This window comes from Silurus aristotelis, assembly GCF_946808225.1.
Source record: "Silurus aristotelis genome assembly, chromosome: 21".
NCBI lineage: Eukaryota > Metazoa > Chordata > Actinopteri > Siluriformes > Siluridae > Silurus > Silurus aristotelis.
Window position 1 is genome coordinate 21,308,401 of NC_139594.1, and position 22,115 is coordinate 21,330,515.

General features: G+C 40.7%; 1 protein-coding gene, 1 long non-coding RNA gene and 1 pseudogene across 3 annotated transcripts in view; all 3 read right to left on the reverse strand.

Moving 5' to 3' along the window:
* Window positions 1–4,371, reverse strand: part of LOC310716625 (alpha-tectorin-like) — a 29,192-nt pseudogene extending 24,821 nt beyond the window's left edge. The window contains exons 1-8 of the transcript XR_014538252.1: window positions 4,276–4,371; window positions 4,025–4,178; window positions 3,677–3,930; window positions 3,441–3,587; window positions 2,747–3,326; window positions 1,909–2,018; window positions 1,282–1,822; window positions 804–1,138 (exon numbers count right to left, since the gene is read on the reverse strand). The product of XR_014538252.1 is annotated as an alpha-tectorin-like (transcript). The remainder of the gene's footprint in view (window positions 1–803; window positions 1,139–1,281; window positions 1,823–1,908; window positions 2,019–2,746; window positions 3,327–3,440; window positions 3,588–3,676; window positions 3,931–4,024; window positions 4,179–4,275) is intronic.
* A 1,458-nt stretch (window positions 4,372–5,829) lies between these two features.
* Window positions 5,830–21,429, reverse strand: LOC310716557. Its single transcript, XR_014530612.1, has 5 exons — window positions 21,378–21,429; window positions 20,941–20,967; window positions 20,307–20,333; window positions 20,019–20,045; window positions 5,830–5,931 (listed from the first exon to the last, which is right to left on the reverse strand). It is a non-coding gene; the product is annotated as an uncharacterized lncRNA (long non-coding RNA).
* LOC310716608 (uncharacterized protein) lies at window positions 6,439–12,600 on the reverse strand (the record flags this gene model as incomplete). The annotated part of the gene is made up of 3 exons (XM_083523892.1): window positions 12,563–12,600; window positions 8,337–9,390; window positions 6,439–6,450 (listed from the first exon to the last, which is right to left on the reverse strand). The coding sequence occupies exons 2-3, from the start codon at window positions 9,318–9,320 to the stop codon at window positions 6,439–6,441; spliced, it is 996 nt and encodes a 331-aa protein (XP_083380018.1). The 5' UTR covers window positions 9,321–9,390; window positions 12,563–12,600.
* Window positions 21,430–22,115: the final 686 nt, after the last annotated feature.

Here is a 22,115-nt window from a genome sequence, read left to right on the forward strand (position 1 = left end):
TCTGACTAACATTAAGAGAAGCACTATAAATGGTTCCTACACCCCCCCCCCCCACAACCAGTCTGACGGGGCTCATGCTTATAAACATATCCTGGCGGTGTAGACTCGTTTAGACCCATATAATCACCTGGTTTAATCCAGGTCTCAGTGAGACAGAGTGCTGAGAGATTATTCTCTGTGATCATCTCATTTACAATCAGTGCTTTGGGTGCAAGTGATCTAATGTTTAAAAGACCAAACTTTAGAACTTTGTTGTGTTTGTTTATCTGGCATTTTTCAGTTTTAACTGCAATAAGATTATTTCTGGATCTTGTGTATGTAATTCTTGGTTTTACTACCCGAGGAATAGATACGGTTTCTATAAACTGGGCTGTGTGTGAACTTGTAACTATTTGGTCTGTAGTATGCGTGTTCTCATAGTTGAAGATTTCTTGATGTCTTACCAGTCAGATGGTGTGAAGTATCCTAGAGATGTTATCTGATAGCACTGCTGCTCCAACTCTGCTGGGGTGCAGGCCAATAGGGCGGAAGAACCTAGGACGCTCCCAGAAACAGTTCCAGTTATTAACAAAGAGAAGTTTATGTTCTCGACACCATGACTGTAACCATTCATTTAGAGCTAAAAGTCTACTAAACTTCTCAGCCCCTCGCTGGTAAGTGGGAAGAGGTCCTGACACTATGATCCTCATTGTGGGCGATGTGCTGCGTACCGTCTCCACCAGGATCCTGAAGTCCCTCTTTAAGATCCATCTATGTCCATCAAATGTGCTGTAGTGGGGGTCCCCTGAAGCTGAGCATGTGGCACTGGGTTGAGAGTGGCAGCCATATTCCCCGTCCGGCTCTTGGCAAGAGGCATGAGTACAGCGAACAATACCTGATGTCCCATCACATACACAGTGTAACAGGCACTGCTCACCAGACCAGAACTGATCTCCACTCTGTCTGTACCGACCTTCATGAAAACAGCCACAGTCTGTAGGAGGAACACACTGATTTCCACTTAGCAGTAGCCCATTATTACATTGGCAACCTTCCTGGCAGTGTTGGGTACAAGGGAATGGAAAAGACAGACTTGGACAGGCTGCAGGACAGGAAGTGCCACAAAGCTCATAGTGGCTGTGGGCTGGGCATGGGAAATCTGAAAGAAAAAAAAAAAAAAAAAAAATTATATTTATATATATATATATATATATATATATATATATATATATATATATATATATATATATATACACATATATAACTTTTTTTTAAAGTTCATGTTCATGTTCAAGTACTCACCACAGTTGGTTATATTTCTCCATTCTCCCACAGTGATGCCATTTGGCTGGCAGAGTACAACGTAGTCTCTTAGAGCCTCACACATGGCCTCTCTGGCACAATGTGTCTGTTGCAAATTGTGTCTGCAGTGTTCTAACCAAATCTGAGGGTCAAGGCTGCTGTGGCACTGAGCAAACGGCCCGTTTGTAGAGGTTATGATGCTACAGTACTCCATGAACTCGCTGGTGTTATGTCTTGGTGAGATGACCTCTGTTCCTATGCAGAAGGTTGAAAGAGAACAATTTCTCCAGCTATTCCCAAACTCCTGTGTATTGTTTAACAAAACCCCATCTGGGCTATAAAACTCATCTCCTTGGTTTCCATTGAAATTTCCACACAGACCAGCAAGTGCCCCACTGTAGGTGTTGGGTGCTGTAATTCTAATTAGATGTGACCAATCAGATCTCACAGTTAACCAATATAATGTTTCCATAATTATACTATTTACACTGCCATGGTAGATACGGATTTGACCAGCACCAACACTGTATGGTAGAGCAACCAGATGTCAATCAACCTGAAAAGCAAAGCAATATGTTGCCAAATTAACTAATTCATCAGTCTTATTTCTGTAAACGATTAACTCACCTGTATATTTCCACCTTCCCTAATGTCTATAGAAATCTGAAATCTTTTTGCCTCAAACTTTAGGATCTTAGAAAAGCCAACAGGGCCCACAGGGACTCTCTGCAGGGAAACTGCAAAATGAGGTCGTCGGGAAGATCCTATAACTTTTGTGAGTGTGAGTGTGAGCCCATTTTTCATATCATCTAAGGGAGTTTTTCCTTGCCACTGTCGCCACGGCTGCTCATCAGGGACAAACGCACACCATTCACCTTCACTGTTGTTTTCTGTAAAGCTGCTTTGAGACAATGTCTGTTGTGAAAAGCGCTATACAAATAAACTTGACTTGACTTGACTTGAGTTTACAGGCTCCTGGATAAGTGAAAGCCACCCCATCAAAGGTGTGATATGAGCCTAGTCGGTCAACCCAACAGGTGAAGTAACTGGTAGGTCTGCAGCCTCTTACACCATTATTGATGGTAAACACCTCCTGTGGACCACACTGAAGACGTTGAGAGGTCATTACACTGTTTTTACAGTTACATATCCTGCCACAGTCATTGTCCAATACCACTGAATGACCATTGAAATAGTAAAGTCCTTGAAAAGTGCAGCCACAGTTACTTTAAAGAACACATTCACCACCGCTTAAAACATTTTTCTTTAAACAGCTTTCCTGGTTTGGTAAGGTGCAGTTTAAATGTGAAAAGGGGTTACTGCATGTTGCTGGGCAGCTTATAGTGACTTTGCTCTGGACATTGTATTTCTAAAAGTAAATTGTAGTAGGAGAGTATTATTAGATTTTATGCTGTAACAAAACATTTTCAGAGCAAGTATGACTGTTTTAAAATATTTTACTTACCACAGAATCCCGTTCTTCTCCATTGACCCAGCTGTATGCCTTGCTGCTGGCACTGAGCAGCATAAACACTGACTGCTTGACAAAGAATTGGTTGTTATCCACCTCCCACACATAGATCATAGACACAGCTGTCTTGAAATGTCTGTGGTAACAGAGTGGAGTGGCAATTTGCAAAGGGGCCACTGGCAGCTGCTAAGATTCCACAGTGGTCTGAGTTACTCTAAAGGCTCCTCTGATATGTGGTACAACCTGCACACTGCAGACCTGAGCACTGAATATAATCGCAGCTAGGATCTGTGTCTCCCTGTACCCTCCAGGAATGTCCAAATTCCAAGTCTGAGCTCAGGACTTCTCCTGAAGGTGAAATATAGTCATCTGCTGGTTGGTGGTTAAAGTTACCACACAGACCACATGTGGAATTTTGGTATTCATAAGGTACATTGATTGTTACATAGGAATACGCATTATATGTAACAATCAATCCAAACACTGTACTAATTACAACAGAAAAACCTGACCAGTAGACTTGGATAGAGCCATTGTGGAGGCTGAATGGAGTTGCTGCAAAGGTTCCATTCACCTGGAGACAAAATAAAAATAAAATCATATAATAATAATAATAATAATGATAATAATAATAATAATAATAATAATAATAATACAACTTATATTACAAAACTGGAGTAATATTGACCTTGGCCTCATATGGATGATCTTTTACTAATTCCAGTTGCTCCTCATACACAAACACCCTGACCAGGCGTGTCCATGACACATGTGTACTAGCCTGATGCTCATTCTTCCCTTCAATGCGGTAGTATGGCAAGCCGCTGCCACAGGCCTGCAAAACAAATTATATTTAGATATTTCCACAGCCCACGTTACGAATTACCCTAAAATAAAATCCCACAAAAATGAATTCTTTCAAACCTCAGACAAGATGTATGTGCAGGTTCCTTGAAAGTGGAAGATTTGATTATCAAAGGTGTAGTAGTGCGGATCACCAGAAATAGTGCAGGTTCGGCGTTGTACGTTTTGGCAGCTATACTGGAAAGCAGCCGGACGGCAAGCTTGAGAAAACGTACATGGCTCTGAGACGCACCGGAGACCCGACCGAGTGCAAGTGCATTTCTGCTGGCAAGAGTTATCTGTCCAGAATACAGTACCTTGTGGCACTATAATACCTGGTTAAATAAAAAAAATTATTAAGATTATTTCTGGTCTGTAAACATAAACAGGAACTATGTGACAACTGAATGTATTTTGTAGTGTCATTACCTTTAATCTGACAGGTTTGTGTTTCATGATCTACACGAAAAGCCCATCGTCCTGAGACATTCACATTGCTGCTGTAGGAAAAACTTGTGTAGTTGTATTGAAATGACCCAGGAATGGAGAAAAAGTAGCTGGAGTTAGCTCTGTCATAACCCGCCTGACAAAAAATTAAGAAGATGCATTTATTAACTATGCATGTCTCCACTTCATTGGTTAAAATAAACAAATGGATTATGTCTCCAAATCATATGTACCTGCACACTCCGGGTTGTTGGAGCAATCACACCATAGTTCATCAAAATGAAGGAAAAATGGCTATTGGAAATCAAAACTACCTGGAAAGATGTTTCCTGAAACAATCAAATAGTTTTTTATTTAGCAACAAAATGTACATTGGACGGTAGACATTTAATTCTTTTTATTTTTTAGGAAATAATAAATGGTGTTCCTTCTAATATAGAAGCTGCAAAGCCCATCTTACCGTGCCAGTAGCAGAGAAATATGCTACTCGATCCCATGTTGCGACAAAAACCCATGTAGCATTGAAACTTAGCTAAGGGAAATAGTGATTGATGTCTCGAGGTAGCTTGAGTGAGAACATTGCCGGAAGTGAACTGATTATATGAGATGGCACCATTTAAATTGTTATTAAGGTCAGTCCAAAATGGAGCAATTAAGTCTTGTCCACCATATCCCCGGAATTGGTAGGGAGTGTAACTGTTCAAGGCTTGATTAAAGGTTAAGTGTCCATTGTTGTTTACCTATAGGAAAAATACAATTAGCTTCTGTTTCTTACTTAAGTTTTTCACCTAATTGGAAAATCACAGCAAAAAAATAACAACAGGTAAAATGTGTGCAATGTTGCATTTTTTTTAATTTCATTAAAATCATCTCAAGTGTATTTTAGGTCTTTTTTTCATGTATCCATGTGGATTTGTAGTTAATGTGGATTTACATTTGCGGTGTTTGGCAGATGCCCTCACACAGAGTGATGTACATTTATTGTGTTCATACAATTGTGCAGCTATGTGGTTAAGGGCATTGCTCAGGGGGCAAGAAGTGGCAGCTTGGTGTGACTTACACTTATAACATTTATATCCATATGCCTTAACCACTAAGCTGCCATCCCTCCTTTTGTATTTGCAATGTGTTCTGTAATACACTGGGATACCCTTTGATTTAAACAAGTTTTGCTTGTATGTGGTTCCAAAATATATAAATGGTTGCTGAAGAGTGATAACAGATGAACTGCCATCATCTATCCGGTCATTCACTATGTCTCCAGTTCCAAATGGGTAGAAGGGTCGTAAGACATAGCAGAAGAGATATGCAATGTATTAAAACAGGAGACACATGAATGTTCCTTTTGTTTTATGCAATAATCTAGGCAATTCATGGTATGAAGATTTACCTCGACTAAACAAATTTATAAACATTCAGCTGAAATACTTTGCAATGCCTCTTGTAAAATTTGCCACGCATTTTGTCTGACTTTGCAATCCAGTTCTTTTCATTAAGTAATAAGTTTAAACCCTAAACGTATTACTTAATGTAATAAGTGCAATAGTTTAGCTGATGTGAAGGAAAAATATTAACTTTTAATTGAGTTTTTAGTGTTTAATACAATTGACCACAAAATACAATAGTTCTTAAATTAGTAAATAAATAGTTCATTAAAACTGCGAAATGTCACTTTTTTCCAAACTGAAATGTATTTATCCGTTTCATTCGACAGTTGTCTCATCACAACAAATAACATACACAGAGACAATTTTACACTATTGACACAATTCTTTCACTGTTAATGACAAGGCACTTAATGAAATAGCTCCTAAATCAATACTGAGAAATGTCTTTCATCTGTAAAAGTAAAATGTATTTACCTGTTGTTTGTTTGGACTGTTGTCCTACTGCAAAAAAAGAACAAACATTTTGGACACAATTTTATAGCACTGACAATGCTGAATATCTCAGACACAATATGACTGACCATAACACATTTGAAGTAATTTCTAAACTAAAACTGAAAGACATGTCATATCTGTCCAAGTTGAAACTTATATAATTGGTGTTTGGTGTGATTGTTGTCCCACTGCATTATGGAGCATACAGATGGACAATTTAATAATTGACAATTTTATCCTGTGACACAATTTGATAAGATAAACCACAAAACACTTGCTAAAATAACGTAATACCACTGTCCACAAACTTTTGTTCAAATATTTTCTAATCTAATTTTCAAAACTAAGTCCAAGAGTCTCATATTTGTCTAGATTCAAACGTATATACCTATTGTTTTTTTTTCAAGGGTTGTATAACTGCAATAAAGACTACATATGGACCATTTAAAAACTATTGGCAATACTAAATACCATTGACACGAGTGTACACTATTGACAATTTAACAGCGCATCTTATCCCACTGACTAAAAAAACACAGAGAAATAATCACAAATCAATAGTAAATGAAAAATGTGTCATATCTGTGTAAAGGTAAACGTATATACCTGTTGTTTGGTTTAATGATTGTCCTGCTGCATTAAAGTACCTACATATGGACAATTCTTCAACCTTAGATTCTAAATCCTGGATACTGTTTAAACAGCTCTATACTATTAACACAATTTAACACCACTGGCTACTGAAAAAACACAAATAAAAAATAAATATATATATTTTTATTAATCCTCAGAAATGTGTCATATGTCTAAATATATTCACAATCCATACTACTGACAGTTTAACACCACTTATATTGTTTCCATGGAATGATTTTTGTATTATATCTGTCTAGATTTAAATATATTTACCAGTTGTTTGGCTCAACGGTCGTTCCTGCTGAAATAAAGATCATACAAACAGACAATTTAATACCACTGGCAAAACTGAATACTGTCAGCATCCGAGAAATCCAGCTATTTCTCTGTCTTTTAGTTTAGTTTGTTATTGCTTGTGTTTTTCTTTTTGTTTTTCCCCACCATATTTAGTATATGCCATATTATTTATATATATATATATATATTTAAAAAAAAAAAAAAAAAAAAAAAAAAAAAAAAGAATGAATAATTAATTTGTAGATCAAAATTAATCTGTGTGAATTTACATTTATGTAACTGTTGTTTGGTTAAATTCTTGTCCCACTGAAATAAAGAACATACATTTACATTTGCAGAATTTAGCAGACGCCCTTATCCAAATTAAATGGAAAAATCAATGTAAAATTCAATACTTTTCACAAACAACGCTTTGATAACGTTTCAGCGCTTTCAATCACATGTGTAATCAGTACAATGGAAAGCACGATGTCACCGTCGTGTTCGGGGGGTGGGGGTTGGGGGGGGGGGGGGGGGGCGGCAATCTTGCCTTCTATACAAGCTGGCACATCTGAAACTCCTATGGGCCCTGGGAAGGCTGGTCTCCTTGATGGAGATTTGTGAGAGATTTTACAGAGCTCACGTGGACCTGACATCACACTGTCCTTTCTGGTTCTCCATGACACCGCCAGTTGGATGCCTTGGTAAAGATGCATCATGACTTAAACTCTATCACGCTTCTTCTAGGAGTTCTGGAGAGAGTTTGCTGGGATGGAGTCCATCTCCTTCTGGTGGCCCCACAGCGGACCTGGTAGCCCTTTTCAAACAGCCTCCCTGGAAGAGTCCTCTCAGGATGGATATTCTCTCTAAGACAGGGGGCACATTACGTCACCCCCACCCAGAGCTGTGGAAGCTGTGGCCCCTGAGGGTGCAACACACTAAGGTGATAGAGACTATTCTCTAATCCAGAGCTCCCTCCACAAGGAGGTCATAGACCCCAAGACGGCGCCTCTTCAAGTCAAGTCAACTTAAGAGGCTTTTATTGTCATTTCTTCCTCCCACAGCTGAGCAGGTGATGTTGTCTTGTAATTCGTGATCGCCTGGATGCCCTGCCACATGCGCCGAGTGTCTCCACTGTCCTGGAAGTGGTCGTGGATTTTCTTTGCGTGTGCGCGCTTCACCTCTCTGATGGCACGAGACAGTTTGGCCCTTGCTGTTTTTAAGGCCGCCTTGTCCCCCGTTCTGAAGGCAGAGTCTCTTTGTTTCAGCAGCACACGCACATTTCCAGTCATCCACGGCTTCTGGTTGGGGCGTGTAGTGATGGTCTTGGGAATGGTCACATCATCAATGCACTTGCTGATGTAGCTGGTCACTGATGATGTGTACTCCTCCAAGTTGATGGAATCGCCGTAGGTTGCAGCCTCTCTAAACATGTCCCAGTCAGTGCACTCAAAACAGTCCTGAAGAGCAAAAGTAGCTACTTCTGGCCAGGTTTTTACCTGTTTCAGAAACGGTTTAGAGCGTCTGATGAGCGGTCTGTATGCTGGAATTAGCATAACAGAGCAGTGGTCTGAATATCCGAGATGGGGGCGGGGCTCCGCACGATACGCGCCAGGAATGTTTGTGTAAACAAGATCCAGCATGTTCGCGCCTCTCGTTGCAAAGTCCACATGCTGATGGAGTTTAGGGAGCACAGTACTGAGATTCACATGGTTGAAATCTCCGGCGATAATAAACAATCCATCGGGGTGAACATTCTGCAGGTCAATAATAGCGCCGTAGAGTTCACACAGTGCCTCCTTAGCATTAGCACTGGGAGGAATGTACACTCCGACAATGTAAACAGTGGTGAATTCCCGTGGTAAATAAAATGGTCTACATCTAACAGTCACAAACTCCACTAGCGATGAGCAATAGCGTGAGACAAGAACAACGTTCTTACACCATTCCGTGTTGATATATACACACACGCCACCACCACCACCACCGCGAGTCTTACCGCACATAGCTGCGTTTCTGTCGGCTCGATACACTTTTAGCCCGTCTAGCTGCATGGCGGCTTCCGGAACTCTGTCGCTGAGCCACGTCTCCCTGGAAACAAAGACGCAACACTCTCTAAACTCTCGCCGTGTGGTTTGCTGGAGTCGGATGTAATCCACTTTATTGTCCTGGGAGCAGACGTTTGAAAGAAAAATGGACGGAAGAGCCGGCCGGCTAGGGATAGCATTTAGCCTAGCACGGACACCCGCCCACTTGCCGCGCTTCCGCGTCCTCGAGCAGCGCTTCCGATGTCCCCTCTCCCGGCCACCGGCATCAGGTGACACCGAGGGCTGGGGGCCTGGTCTGTGTGGCAGAGGTCGCAGCAAGCCGAGGTCGCGAAGGTAATTGATGACATAATCATGCAGATTATTGGTTGCATGATGCCTGTACCGTAGTAGTGTCTGGTGGTCGTACACATGAACACAGCTGACTCTGGTGTCCATGTATTGTGGAAGGTCGAGCTAAATATGGTGAAAGCATCATTTTTGGATCCGGAGAGGCCACTGTGAGCTACTGCCGCGCCGCCATCAACTTAGAGCTCATGGCATGGTGTGATCTGCAATAATTGGATCCAGTTGGATCTGTTGGTTGGCCCCCCTCTTTCCTGGAGTTTACTCCAGGCATGGCCCTTCCTTTACCTTAGAACAGGGTATGTTACCAAGATGGTTTGATGGTTGTCGGGCTGCGATGAAGAACATACAAGTTCAAGGACAAGTGGGATTGACAAAATTGAATTCAATTGGCCTAACAAAGTACCCCTGAACATAAAACTTGGATGATAAAAAAAATAATTCAATAGTACTAAGAAATGTGATGTATCTTTCTTAATTGTATCTGGTATACCTCATGGTTTGTTTCACTTCAATAAAGAACATACATATTAAATTGTGCCAAATGGAATTAAAAAGGAAATAACAGATCACAAAACACTTGGAAATATCTTTTGTAAAAATATACATTTATTTACCTGTTGTTTGGTTAGAGGGTTGTCTCACTGCAAAAAAAGAACATGCCCATTCATACTACTGAAAATGGTATAAATTTGTGTCCATATCACGCCTTAACAGGGCTGCAACAACTAATCGATTAGGTGAGGTGACTGGGCAAGCGATTCCATGATAGAGAACACTGCAGGCTGCTCTTAAAATAACACTTACAGAGTTTACACAGATATTAATTTTGATATACTGCACAGTGTGGGTTTGTTGATTAAACTGGTGTCTCAGATTCAGCTTGATCCATGCACAAGTAAAAAGTGTGAAATGTAATAAGTGCAATAGTTTAGTTAAAAATATTAACTTTAAATTGAGTTTTTAGTGTTTATTACAATTGACTACAAACAATACAATAGTTCTTAAATCAGGAAAGAAATAGTTCATTAAAACTGGGAAATGTTACTTTTTTCCAAACTGAAATGTATTTATCCGTTTCATTCGACAGTTGTCTCATCGCAATAAATAACATACACAGAGACAATTTTACACTATTGACAATTTTTTCACTATTAATGACAAGGCACTAAATTTAATAGCTCCTAAATCAATACTGAGAAATGTCTTTCATCTGTCAAAAAGTAAAATGTATTTACTTGTTGTTTGTTTGGACTGGTGTCCTACTGCAAAAAAGAACAAACATAAGAACAGACATTTCACACTATTCAATACCCTGAACACAATTTTATAGCACTGACAATGCTGAATTTCTCAGACACAATTGAATATGACTGACCAAAAAACACGAAGAAATGATCATAAATCAATACGGAGAAATGTCTCATATCTGTTTAGATATTTTTTTTTCTTTTTTTTCCCCATTGTATACAGTATATAATTATATACTGTATACGGTGGGGGAAAAAAAATAAATAAATTATATATATATATATATATATATATATATATGAATAAATAATTTGTAAATCAAAACTTATCTGTGTAAATTGACATTTGTGTACCTGTTGTTTGGTTGAATTGTTGTCCCACTGAAATAAAGAACATACATATATGGACAATTCAATACAATTAACCAAAAAAGAAAAAAATTCCACAACTCAAAATTGGAAAATGTGTCTCAGCTGTGTAAATCTAAATGTATTTACCTTTTTGGTTCAAGATTCGCCCCACTGCAAAATAGAATACATATAGAAAATTGCCATTGACAACATTTTATACCATTGACCTAACTAAATACTATATTTATTAAACAATACTGAGAAATCTATCATTTCTATACTTATAATTATACCTGTTTGATACATGGTTTGACTTGATTCAATACTTTTCACAATACTGAATACTAATGACACAATTTAATACCACTGCCACCATTTCACACTACTGACCAAAATATTTAAACAAATAGTTAACTATGACAATACTGTTAATATGTTACATATGTCTAAATTTAAATATTTACCTGTTGCTCAAAAGTTGTCCAGCTGCAATAAAGGACATACATTTGGACATGTTAATAGCAATACGAAACAATCGAGAAAATAGGTTCCCTTTCAGGAACTCGAGCTGCGTCAACAATGCTTTGGTAACATTTCAGCGCTTTGAATCACATGTGCAATTAGTCAAATGTAAAGTGTAATGTCACTGGCGTGTTCAGGCTGTGTATGGCTTGCTTGAGAGTGGAGCACGCTAAGTCGGTTCTCGGCGCAGGAAGCCGACTGCGCAGATTTCTCACCCACCAGGTCCAGCACTTGTTGGCAAGCTTCGAAAGCACACCTTTCGGCGGTTTCTTCCACTTGCGGCAAAGTGTTTGCCTCTCTTCCTTCTAGGAGGTGGGGGTCATGTTCTGCGAACCTTCCAGCAAGCTTGACGAGCGCTGCAACCTGCATAACAACCTCTGGGGGTTGCCATTCTTTCTGGAATTGCACACCTCAGTGTGCAGGTCCTGGGCTCAGCCTTTTTTGGCTCGCCTTCTCAGTCAGATAGTATCTCTATACTTTAATATAATGCTCAGGTTTCAGGAGGCTAAAGTCTCAAGAAATTAAGGATCTGAGGACTGTCATTTTCAATAAGAGGGCTTCAGACAAGAAATCCTGGCATAGATGATTTTGACGGGAAGGGGCGCTGTGCACTTTATTATGCAGTGCCTGCCCTGCTTCAGGGAATGGCCAGCTCCAGCGAATGCTCTTCTCATTCCGCTCGGTACTGTAATGGACTTTAAGGGTTTGCCACGCAGGAGGCCCCTAGAGCTGTACCAGGGCATAAGCTCCGGCTCTACGTATAACAGAGGTCAGTTTTGAAAGACTGATTCCCTTAAGAGATGATCTAGCAGCCTAGAGATTCTGCTAGACATATCTTTGCGGGTCCTGCGCACTGTAGACAGAGGCGAGTCATTTCAGTTCGGGTCTTGTTCACCCCGGCTCAACAGTGCCCTGGTGGGGTCGGAGCAGGCAACAAAATTGATTATGGAACAAAAAGCAGATACTCTCCTGAGGAAGGAGGCCACCAAAGTGGTCTCTCCGTCAGACAGCCGGTACTTCATAGTTCGCAAAAAGAATGGAGGGTTGTGTCCTATACTCATCTATATTAGCTGAACCGCTCACTTTGAGACTCAGGTTCAAGAGGCTCCGGCTATAGGCACACCTATCCAAGATGGCGGCGCAGCAGTAGCTCGCAGCGGCCTCTCCGGATCCAAAAATGGTGCTTTCACCATATTTAGCACGACCCTTCACAATACATGGACACCAGAGTCAGCTGTGTTCATGTGTACGACCACCAGACACTGTGCTTGTTTCACGCTACTGCTCATTGCTAGTGGAGTTTGTGACTGTTAGATGCAGACCTTTTTATTTACCACGGGAATTTACCACAGTTTACATCGTCAGCGTGTACATTCCTCCCAGTGCTAATGCTAAGGAGGCACTGAGTGAACTCTATGGTGCTATTAGCGACCTGCAGAATGCTCACCCCGACGGATTGTTTATTATCGCCAGAGATTTCAAGCATGCGAATCTCAAGACTGTGCTTCCTAAACTCCATCAGCATGTGGACTTTGCAACGAGAGGAGCGAACACGCTGGATCGTGTTTACACAAACATCCCCGGCGCGTATCGTGCGGAGCCCCGCCCCCATCTCGAATACTCAGACGACAGCTCTGTTATGTTAATTCCAGCATACAGACCGCTCATCAGAAGCTCTAAACCGGTTCTGAAACAGGTGAAAACCTGGCCAGAAGGAGCTACTTCTACTCTTCAGGACTGTTTTGAGTGCACTGACTGGGACATGTTTAGAGAGGCTGCAACCTACGGCGATTCCATCAACTTGGAGGAGTACACATCATCAGTGACCAGCTACATCAGCAAGTGCGTTGATGATGTGACCATCTCCAAGACCATCACTACACGCTCCAACCAGAAACCCAATGACTGCAAATGTGCGTGCGCTGCTGAAACAAAGAGACTCTGCCTTCAGATCAGGGGACAAGGCGGCCTCAAAAACAGCAAGGGCCAAACTGGCTCGTGCCATCAGAGAGGCGAAGCGCACACACGCAAAGAAAATCCACAACCACTTCCAGGACAGTGGAGACACCCACGCATGTGGCAGGGCATCCAGGCGATCACGAATTACAAGACCACATCACCTGCTTGTGACCGTGACCCCTCCCTCCCAGATGTGCTGAACAACTTCTACGCCCGGTTCGAGGTGCAGAACAACGTGGTGGCGAGGAAGAACATCCCTCCTCCCACTGACCAGGTGCTCTGTCTAACAGCTGAAGTGAGGAAAAATCTATGCAGAGTTAACCCACGGAAGTCTGCTGGACCAGACAACATTCCTGGCAGAGTGCTCAGGGAATGTGCAGAACAGCTAGCAGATGTCCTCACTGACATCTTCAACATCTCCCTGAGCAGCAACGTTGTTCCCACGTGCCTCAAAACAATGACCATTGTTCCTGTGCCGAAGAAGTCTTCTGTCTCCTGCCTCAATGACTATCGTCCCGTCGCGCTCACACCCATCGTGATGAAGTGCTTCGAGAGGCTCGTCATGAGGCACATTAAGACACAGCTTCCACCCTCCCTGGACCCCATGCAGTTTGCGTATCGTCCAAACCGTTCCACGGACGATGCTATCTCCACAACCCTCCATCTGGCCCTCACCCACCTGGATAACAAGGACTCGTATGTACAATTGCTGTTCATTGACTTCAGCTCAGCATTCAACACAATCATTCCTCAGCACCTGATCGAAAAGTTGAACCTTCTGGGCCAGAACACGACTGTTACACGACTGTGTAACAATGCACAGCTCGAATCACATCATCAAGTTCGCTGATGACACGACCGTGGTGGGTCTAAGCAGCAAGAACAACGAGTCAGCATATAGAGAAGAGGTGCAACGGCTAACTTCCTGGTGTGGAGCAAACAACGAGTCTCTGAACGTGGACAAAACGAAAGAGATGGTTGTGGACTTCAGGAGAGCACAGAGCGACCAATCTCCACTGATTTTTGATGGATCCTCAGTGGAGATCGTCAAGAGCACCAAATTCCTTGGTGTTCACCTGGCAGACAACCTCACCTGGTCACTTAACACCAGCTCCGTCACCAAGAAAGTCCAGCAGCGTCTCTACTTTCTGAGAAGGCTGAGGAAAACCCACCTCCCACCCCCCATCCTGTCCATGTTCTACAGAGGGACCATTGAGAGCATCCTGAGCAGCTGCATCACTGCCTGGTTTGGGAACTGCACCGTCTCGGATCGCAAGACCCTACAGAGATTAGTGAGGACAGCTGAGAAGATCATCGGAATCTCTCTCCCCTCTATCATGGACATTTACACTACACGATGCATCCGCAAAGCACACAGCATTGTGGACGATCACACACACCCGTCACACACACTTTTTACACTCCTACCATCAGGAAAACGGTTCCGAAGCATTTGGGCCGCCACAACAAGACTATGCACCAGTTTCTTTCCACAAGCCATCAGGCTACTTAATACACAGAAATGAAACTGAACTCTCACACACACACACACACACACACACGCACTCAAATGTGTGTAACGAACTGTAAAAAAATTTCCTGGACTTAACACTTAACACACACTTGTCACTCATCTCAATCCATTCCACCACCATTCATTTATTTATTATTAATTATTCTCAACTGTACCACACTCTCAACTGCTGTTTTTTGCACATTTATCATTATCATTGTATTTTACTGTTTACATGTTGTTTTTTGCACCTTCGACTGCTGCTGTATTTTTTGCACTACATTGTTCTGTTTATACTCACTTCTGGGATATAGTTTTTTAGTTTGTATAGTTTTTACAGTTTTCTTGTACAGTACTGTATAATCAAGTATACAGTAGGTTTACTGGTCGGCGCTATATTGGGTTTTGTGTCTTGTCTTGTGTCATCTGTCTGCACTGTCTGTCTGCACTGTTTGCACCAGGTTGCACTCGATGCACTTTATGTAACTTGTGTTGTAGCTCTATGTTGTTTTGTTTGTTGTTGTTTAGTGTAGCACCAGGGTTCTGGAGAAACGTTGTCTCGTTTTTACTGTGTACTGTGTACCACTGTGTATAGTAGGAATGACAATAAAAGCCTCTTGACTTGACTTGACCAAGAGATCAGTTTTGAGAAAGTGATTCCTTTAATAGACTATATAGTGATCTGCCAGATGTGTCTTGATGGGTTCTGCAAGTCTCATTCCCACCAGTTCCACAGGGTGTACCCCACCCTGATGGGGCCCAAGCAGGCTCTAGTCATGGAACATAGGAATTTCCTGAGGCTTACTTTAAGGGCCAAAGCTTATCAATACCGGGTCCTTCCATTTCATCTTGCGCTCTCACCCTGCACACTCATAAAGTCCACATTCTAGATTATTTTGATGATTGTTTGATACTGGCTCAATCGGAGTAGCTGGCAGTCTGGCATCAAGATGTCATTCTTGCCCCCATTAGGAAGCTAGGGTTAAGGCTGAACACCAAAAAGAGTGTGCTTTCTCCATTCCTGAGAATCACCAATAAGGGGTAATACAGGATTCAAGCGTTATGCTTGAATCCCCTCTCCATCCTCAGGGCAAGAGAGTGAGCGAAGGCCAGTCCCTATATGTGAAGCAGCTTTAAGACTGTCTGAGGGCAGAAGCATCCAATGTGATTCCACTTGGCCTCCTGCACATGACACCAGTGGTCTCGAGGATTCTCTTGGAAGGGCAGTCCACTCCATACGATTAAGGTGACCTGGTGAGTCTTACGTGCCTTAGATTTGTGGTAAGATCCCGGGTTTCTGTCTCAGGACCCATGCTGGGAGTTTCTGGTCATCGCGTAATGCTTACAACAGATGCGTCCCTTACAGGCTGGGGAGCAGTCATGAATGGCCACTCTGCACAAGGTCTCTGGGGAACACACATTTGCACACATGACATATCAACTACCGGGAGATGTTGGATGTGCTTTAAGCATTGAAGCATTACGCTCCAGACCGCAAGGGTTACCAATGTCGGTCCATACGAACAACAGGTTGGTGGTTCCTACATTAACCCCCAGGGGGGTCTGCAATCTTGCCTTTTATACAAGCTGGCACATCTGAAACTCCTATGGCCCCAGGGAAAGCTGCTCTCCTTCAGGGCAGCATATATCCCAGGCCACTTAAACTTGCGAGCAGACGCACTCTCAAGACAAGGGTCAAGGTCCGGGAAATGGTGACTCCACTCTGAGATAATGGAGCAATTTTCTGAGAGATTTTACAGAGCTCAGGTGTACCTGACATCGCACTGTCCTCTATGGTTGGGTAGGGTTGGATGCCTTGGTAAAGGTGCGGCATGCCTTTCCCTCTATCACGCTTCTCCTGGGAGTTCTGGAGAAAGTTTGCCGGGACGGAGTTCATCTCCTTCTGGTGGCCCCACAGCGGACTTGGTAGGCCTTTCTCGAACACCCTCCCTGGAAGATTCCTCTCAGGAGGGATGCACAATCTCTCAGGCAGGGGGCACAATCCAATTCAATTCAATTAATTTTCATTTGTATAGCACTTTTAACAATGAACATTGTCTCAAAGCAGCTTTACACAGATAATGCGGTGATTAAAAATGAATATGTTCTTTATGAGTAAGTTTGTCCCTGATGAGCAAGCCGGTGGAGACTGTGGTGAAGGAAAAACTCCCCGAGATGGCATAACAAAGAAACCTTGAGAGGAACCAGACTCAAGAGGGAACCCATCCTCATTTGGGTTACACCGAATGTCCATTTGTAGCAGGTATACAATGTTGCGGGGTACAGTGATGATGATCAGAAGCGAACTGTATTCCTGAGTCAGTGTAGGAGACTGTTGACATCAACTACAGTCCAATCCATCCTCAAAGCTCAATATGTCACAGTATGTCAACCCACCCAGATCTGTGGAAGCTGTGGCTGTGGGCCCTGAGGGTGCACAGCATCTAACCTCACGTCTCTCCACCAAGGTGGTAGAGACTATTCTCTAATCCAGAGCTCCCTCCACGAGGAGGTCGTACACCACAAGATGGCACCTGTTCATGGCATGGTGCAATCTGCACCAATTGGATCCAGTTATATCTGCCCGGTTGGTTCAGTGCTGGAATACATTCAGGAACAGTTCGCCTAAAGGTTGGCTCCTTTCGGCATATCATGACCCCCTTGCGGGGCAGTGTCTGGGTAGAACCTATTGATGACAGGATTTCTCCAGAGGTTGAGGCCTGGCATGACCTAGAGTGCATGCCTGGGTCTTGGCTGTCATCTTGGAGGTCCTATCGGAGCCTCCTTTCGAGCCTTGGCTTGGCGCCTTGGAGTTTCCCCACAGTCAAAACTGTGTTCCTCATGGCCATTTTCTCTCTCAAGAGAGTGGGAGAACTTCAGTCGCTCTCAGTCCCCCACTCTCTTTTCTAGAATTTACTCCAGGCATGGCGTTTCCTTTAGCCTAGAACAGGGTATGTTACCAAGCTACCCTCGGTTCTCCCATGACCTGTTATGCTACAGGCATTGTTCATCTTCCTTTCTATGCCCCAGACCAGGAAAAGCTAAACTGAGTGTGTGTGGTGTGAGCACAGGTCATATACGTCCACAGAAGAAGTCTGTGGAAATAATGGGAGCAATTGTTTGTCTGCTATGGCCCTCCAAAGAGAAGCCTCCCTGCCCACCAGCAGATGCTCAGCAGATGGATTCTGGATGCTATTTTATCTTCCTACAAGTCCTCTGGTTTCCCTGCTCATTCGGGGTCAGAGCTCACTCGGCCTGGAGTGTGGCAGCCTTTAAGGCTTTGTCCTCTGGAGTTTCTCTTCAAGACATCTGCAACGCTGCATGCTGGTCCACCATGCTGACCTTTGTCAGGTTTTATAACCTTGACCTCAGTGCCACTCCTGGCCCCTCTGTCCTTCAACCTAGCTGTGCTCTTACTAGGCAGGGGCTGGTCAGTATAGCGGTATTGGGCACTCATTCCCAAAGCGTTGTTGATGCAGCTCGAGTTCCTGAAAGGGAACATCTCCAGGTTATGTAGGTAACCATAATTCCCTATGTCTCCAGGCCACGGCATTCCTGCATCGCTTCCTTCCCTTTCAGAAGCTAGCGCTAGATTCACTCTGTGTGCTTTTTATATCTTCCTGGTCGTGATTTCACCCTACCGGTGATGCCGTGTCATGTAACGCCTATTTTTATTATATTAACAGTACTAAGTAGCTCTGACAAAATTTATCACTATTGACAAAAAAAACCCCACAATTATAAGAAAGGTGACACATCTGTCTAAAATTAAACTAAAAAAAAAAAAAAACATATGGACAATTACTATTGATGCAATTTAACATCATTGACACAAATAAATAAAACTGACCATAAAACAATTGATGAAATTTTTTTTTTTAAATCAATACTGAGTAAATTTAAAATAGTATACATGTCGGTTCAAAGATTGTCTCACTGCAATAAGGATAAATGGGGAGGGTTGTATAATGAAGGGCATCCAGCATAAAACATGTGCCAAATCACAAACCAGAATTTCATTTTCAAATCGATCCCAATTCTGTTTCTCCAACCACTTTCCCCTTATGCTCTCCTGCACTTCCTCATTCCACCACCACCATGTCTCTTTGTCTTCCTTTCTATTTCCAGATGTCACACCAAGTATCTTTCTAGCTGTCTCCCTCATCACTTCTGTAGTAGTTGCCCAGTCATCCAGCACCTCTTCAGCACCACTCTTTAAAAATTGTCAAATGTGTTCACTAGTTGGATTTATTTTCAGACTTTGCGATCCAGTTCTTCCCAGAGCAGTTCAATAGGATTTAGGTGAGGTGACTGGGCAAGTGATTCCATGATAGAAAACACTGCAGGCTGCTCTTAAAATAACACTTACAGAGCTTACACAGATATTAATTTTGATATACTGCACAATGTGGGTTTGTTGATTAAACTGGTGTCTCAGATTCAGCTTGATCCATGCACAAGTAAAAAGTGTGAAATGTAATAAGTGCAATAGTTTAGCTAATGTGAAAGAAAAATATTAACTTTAAATGTAGTTTTTAGTGTTTAATACAATTGACCACAAAATACAATAGTTCTTAAATCAGGAAATAAATAGTTCATTAAAACTTTTTTCCAAACTGAAATGTATTTATGCATTTCATTCGACAGTTGTCTCATCGCAATAAATAATATACACAGAGACAAGTTTACAGTATTGACACAATTTTTTCACTAATTATGACAAAGTAATTAACGAAATAGCTCCTAAATCAATACTGAGAAATGTCTCATCTGTCAAAAAGTAAAATGTATTTACTTGTTGTTTGGTTGGGCTGTTGTCCTACTGCAAAAAAAAGAAAATACATAGAACAGACATTTCACACTATTCACACTATTCAATACCCTGGACACTAAAAATACCAAAAAAAAATTAAAATAAAATAAATATATATATATATATATATATATATATATATATATATATATATATATATATATATATATAATTTTTTTAATTTTTTTTATGATCCTAAGAGTTTTGTAATATTTCTAAATATATTCACAATCCATACTGATGACACAGTTTAACACCACTTACAACATTTTATTCCATGGAAACAATACTGTATTATTGACAATAAAAAACGCTTTATGAAAATAGTTCTTAAATCAATACTGAGAAATGTATCATATCTGTCTAGATTTAAATATATTTACCAGTTGTTTGGCTCAAAGGTCGTCCTGCTGAAATAAAGATCATACATACAGACAATTTTATTAACACTGGAAAAACTGAATACTGTCAGGATCTGAGAAATCCAGCTGTCTTTGTCTTTTAGTTTATTTTTTTACTGCTTGTGTTTTTCTGTTTGTTTGTTTTTTCCACCCACCATATACAGTAATATATATATATATATATATATATATATATATATATGAACACATTGAATAAATGTTTTTCCAAATCAAAACTATTTAACTATTTTATACTAAACATTTATTTACCTGTTGTTCGGTTTAATTGCTGTCCAACTGAAATAAAGAACATACCTATAGACAATTCAATCAAATTAACCACAAAAAAAATCCCCATATCAAAATTGGAAAATGTGTCACAGCTGTGTGAATCTAAATGTATTTACCTGTTTGATTGAAGGTTTACTTCACCGCAAAAAAGAGCATACATGTGGAAAATTGCCACTAAATACCCATTGATGATTTTATTTATTTTTATATTAAACAATACTGAGAAATGTGTCATATCTTTCCAAATTTTATCTGCTACCTGTTTGATACATGACTTGTCTCACTTAAAAAATATATGTCAAATTTTATACTTTTTACAATACTGAATACTATCGACACAATTTAATACCACTGACACATTTAAGCCCAATTAACCACCAAACACTATAGGACAAGGTTTCTAATTTAATAATTATGTATATATGAAATAAGTCACATCTCTTTAAACTGAAAAGTATTTACCTATTGTTTGGTTTGAAAGATGGCACAGTGCAATAAAGAACATACATATGAACAATTTAATACCTTGATTACAAAACACGACAAAATAGTAATTCATTCATTAAATAAATACTCCAAACAAAAAATCTGCATAAAATTAAAGTTTATTTACCAGTTGTTTGTCCTGTGGTTTGTCCCACTGTAATGGAGATCATATTTTACCAGTTTTAAACATAAAACAAAAAGTTGTCATTAGAAATAAGATTCACTAATTGCAATTTTTGTCCTTTATAACAATTTGAATCTTTGAAAAACAGCAAGTCCCACAGGAGTCAATACATCATGGGAAATGTATGTTTAACAAAATGTCTTTCAAAAGTTTCATAAATAGTTTAAACAGCAAATGTTTTTTTTTTCCTTATAAAGCTTTTAAGATTGCTTTTGACAAAAGACAAATGTTCATAAGTCATTCTTGGATAGGAAATTAACTTGACTGAGAATCAAAGTGAGGAAATGTAGAGAAAGTTTTATAAATAATGTTATTTTTATGCTTAATAATGTACAATTTTCCTGCATATGGAGCCTTTTGGGACAACTTGTAGTTCTTACCATGGATTATCAGCACACACAGTGGAATTAGACGCATCATTGTGTTTAACTGGATCAAACACATCAAATCAAAACATTACAAATACATTATTTGTAAATCTTCACACTTTTCTTATGGAAATATATTTTTTTATTTATTTATTACATTTTTGTTTTTCATTTATATTAATACCTTTTTAATAGTTTGTGTACAGCATGTTTAATAAAATCTTTTTTTCTTCTTCTTACCTGAGAAGAAAATCTGTTTCTCTCTCTCTCTCTCTCTCTCTCTCTCTCTCTCTCTCTCTCTCTCTCTCTCTCTCTCTCTCTCTCTCTCTCTCTCTCTCTCTCTCTCTCTCTCTCTCTCTCTCTCTCTCTCTCTCTCTCTCTCTCTCTCTCTCTCTCTCTCTCTCTCTCTCTCTCTCTCTCTCTCTCTCTCTGATTACTGATCCCTCCCCGAGTCTACCTGTAACTTCTGCAGCAATTTCCTTTTACTCAGCATCATTCTATACAGTATATGTACTTTGTTTAAGTGGATGGACCATAACTTACTTGAACTTTTAGAAATGTCCTAAACCAGTTTTTGGGTGAGTCAAAATATTAATTTCCCTGTTTTTTTTTTTTTATTATATTTTACACAAAACATTTGTGATAAATGTTCTGGTGTAACTCAATGATCAGTCACTGGTTGGACAGGATGTTGTAAAGATCCATGCAAATGTTCTCTTCAATAGAAAGCACACTGCAGTCTGCCAATAT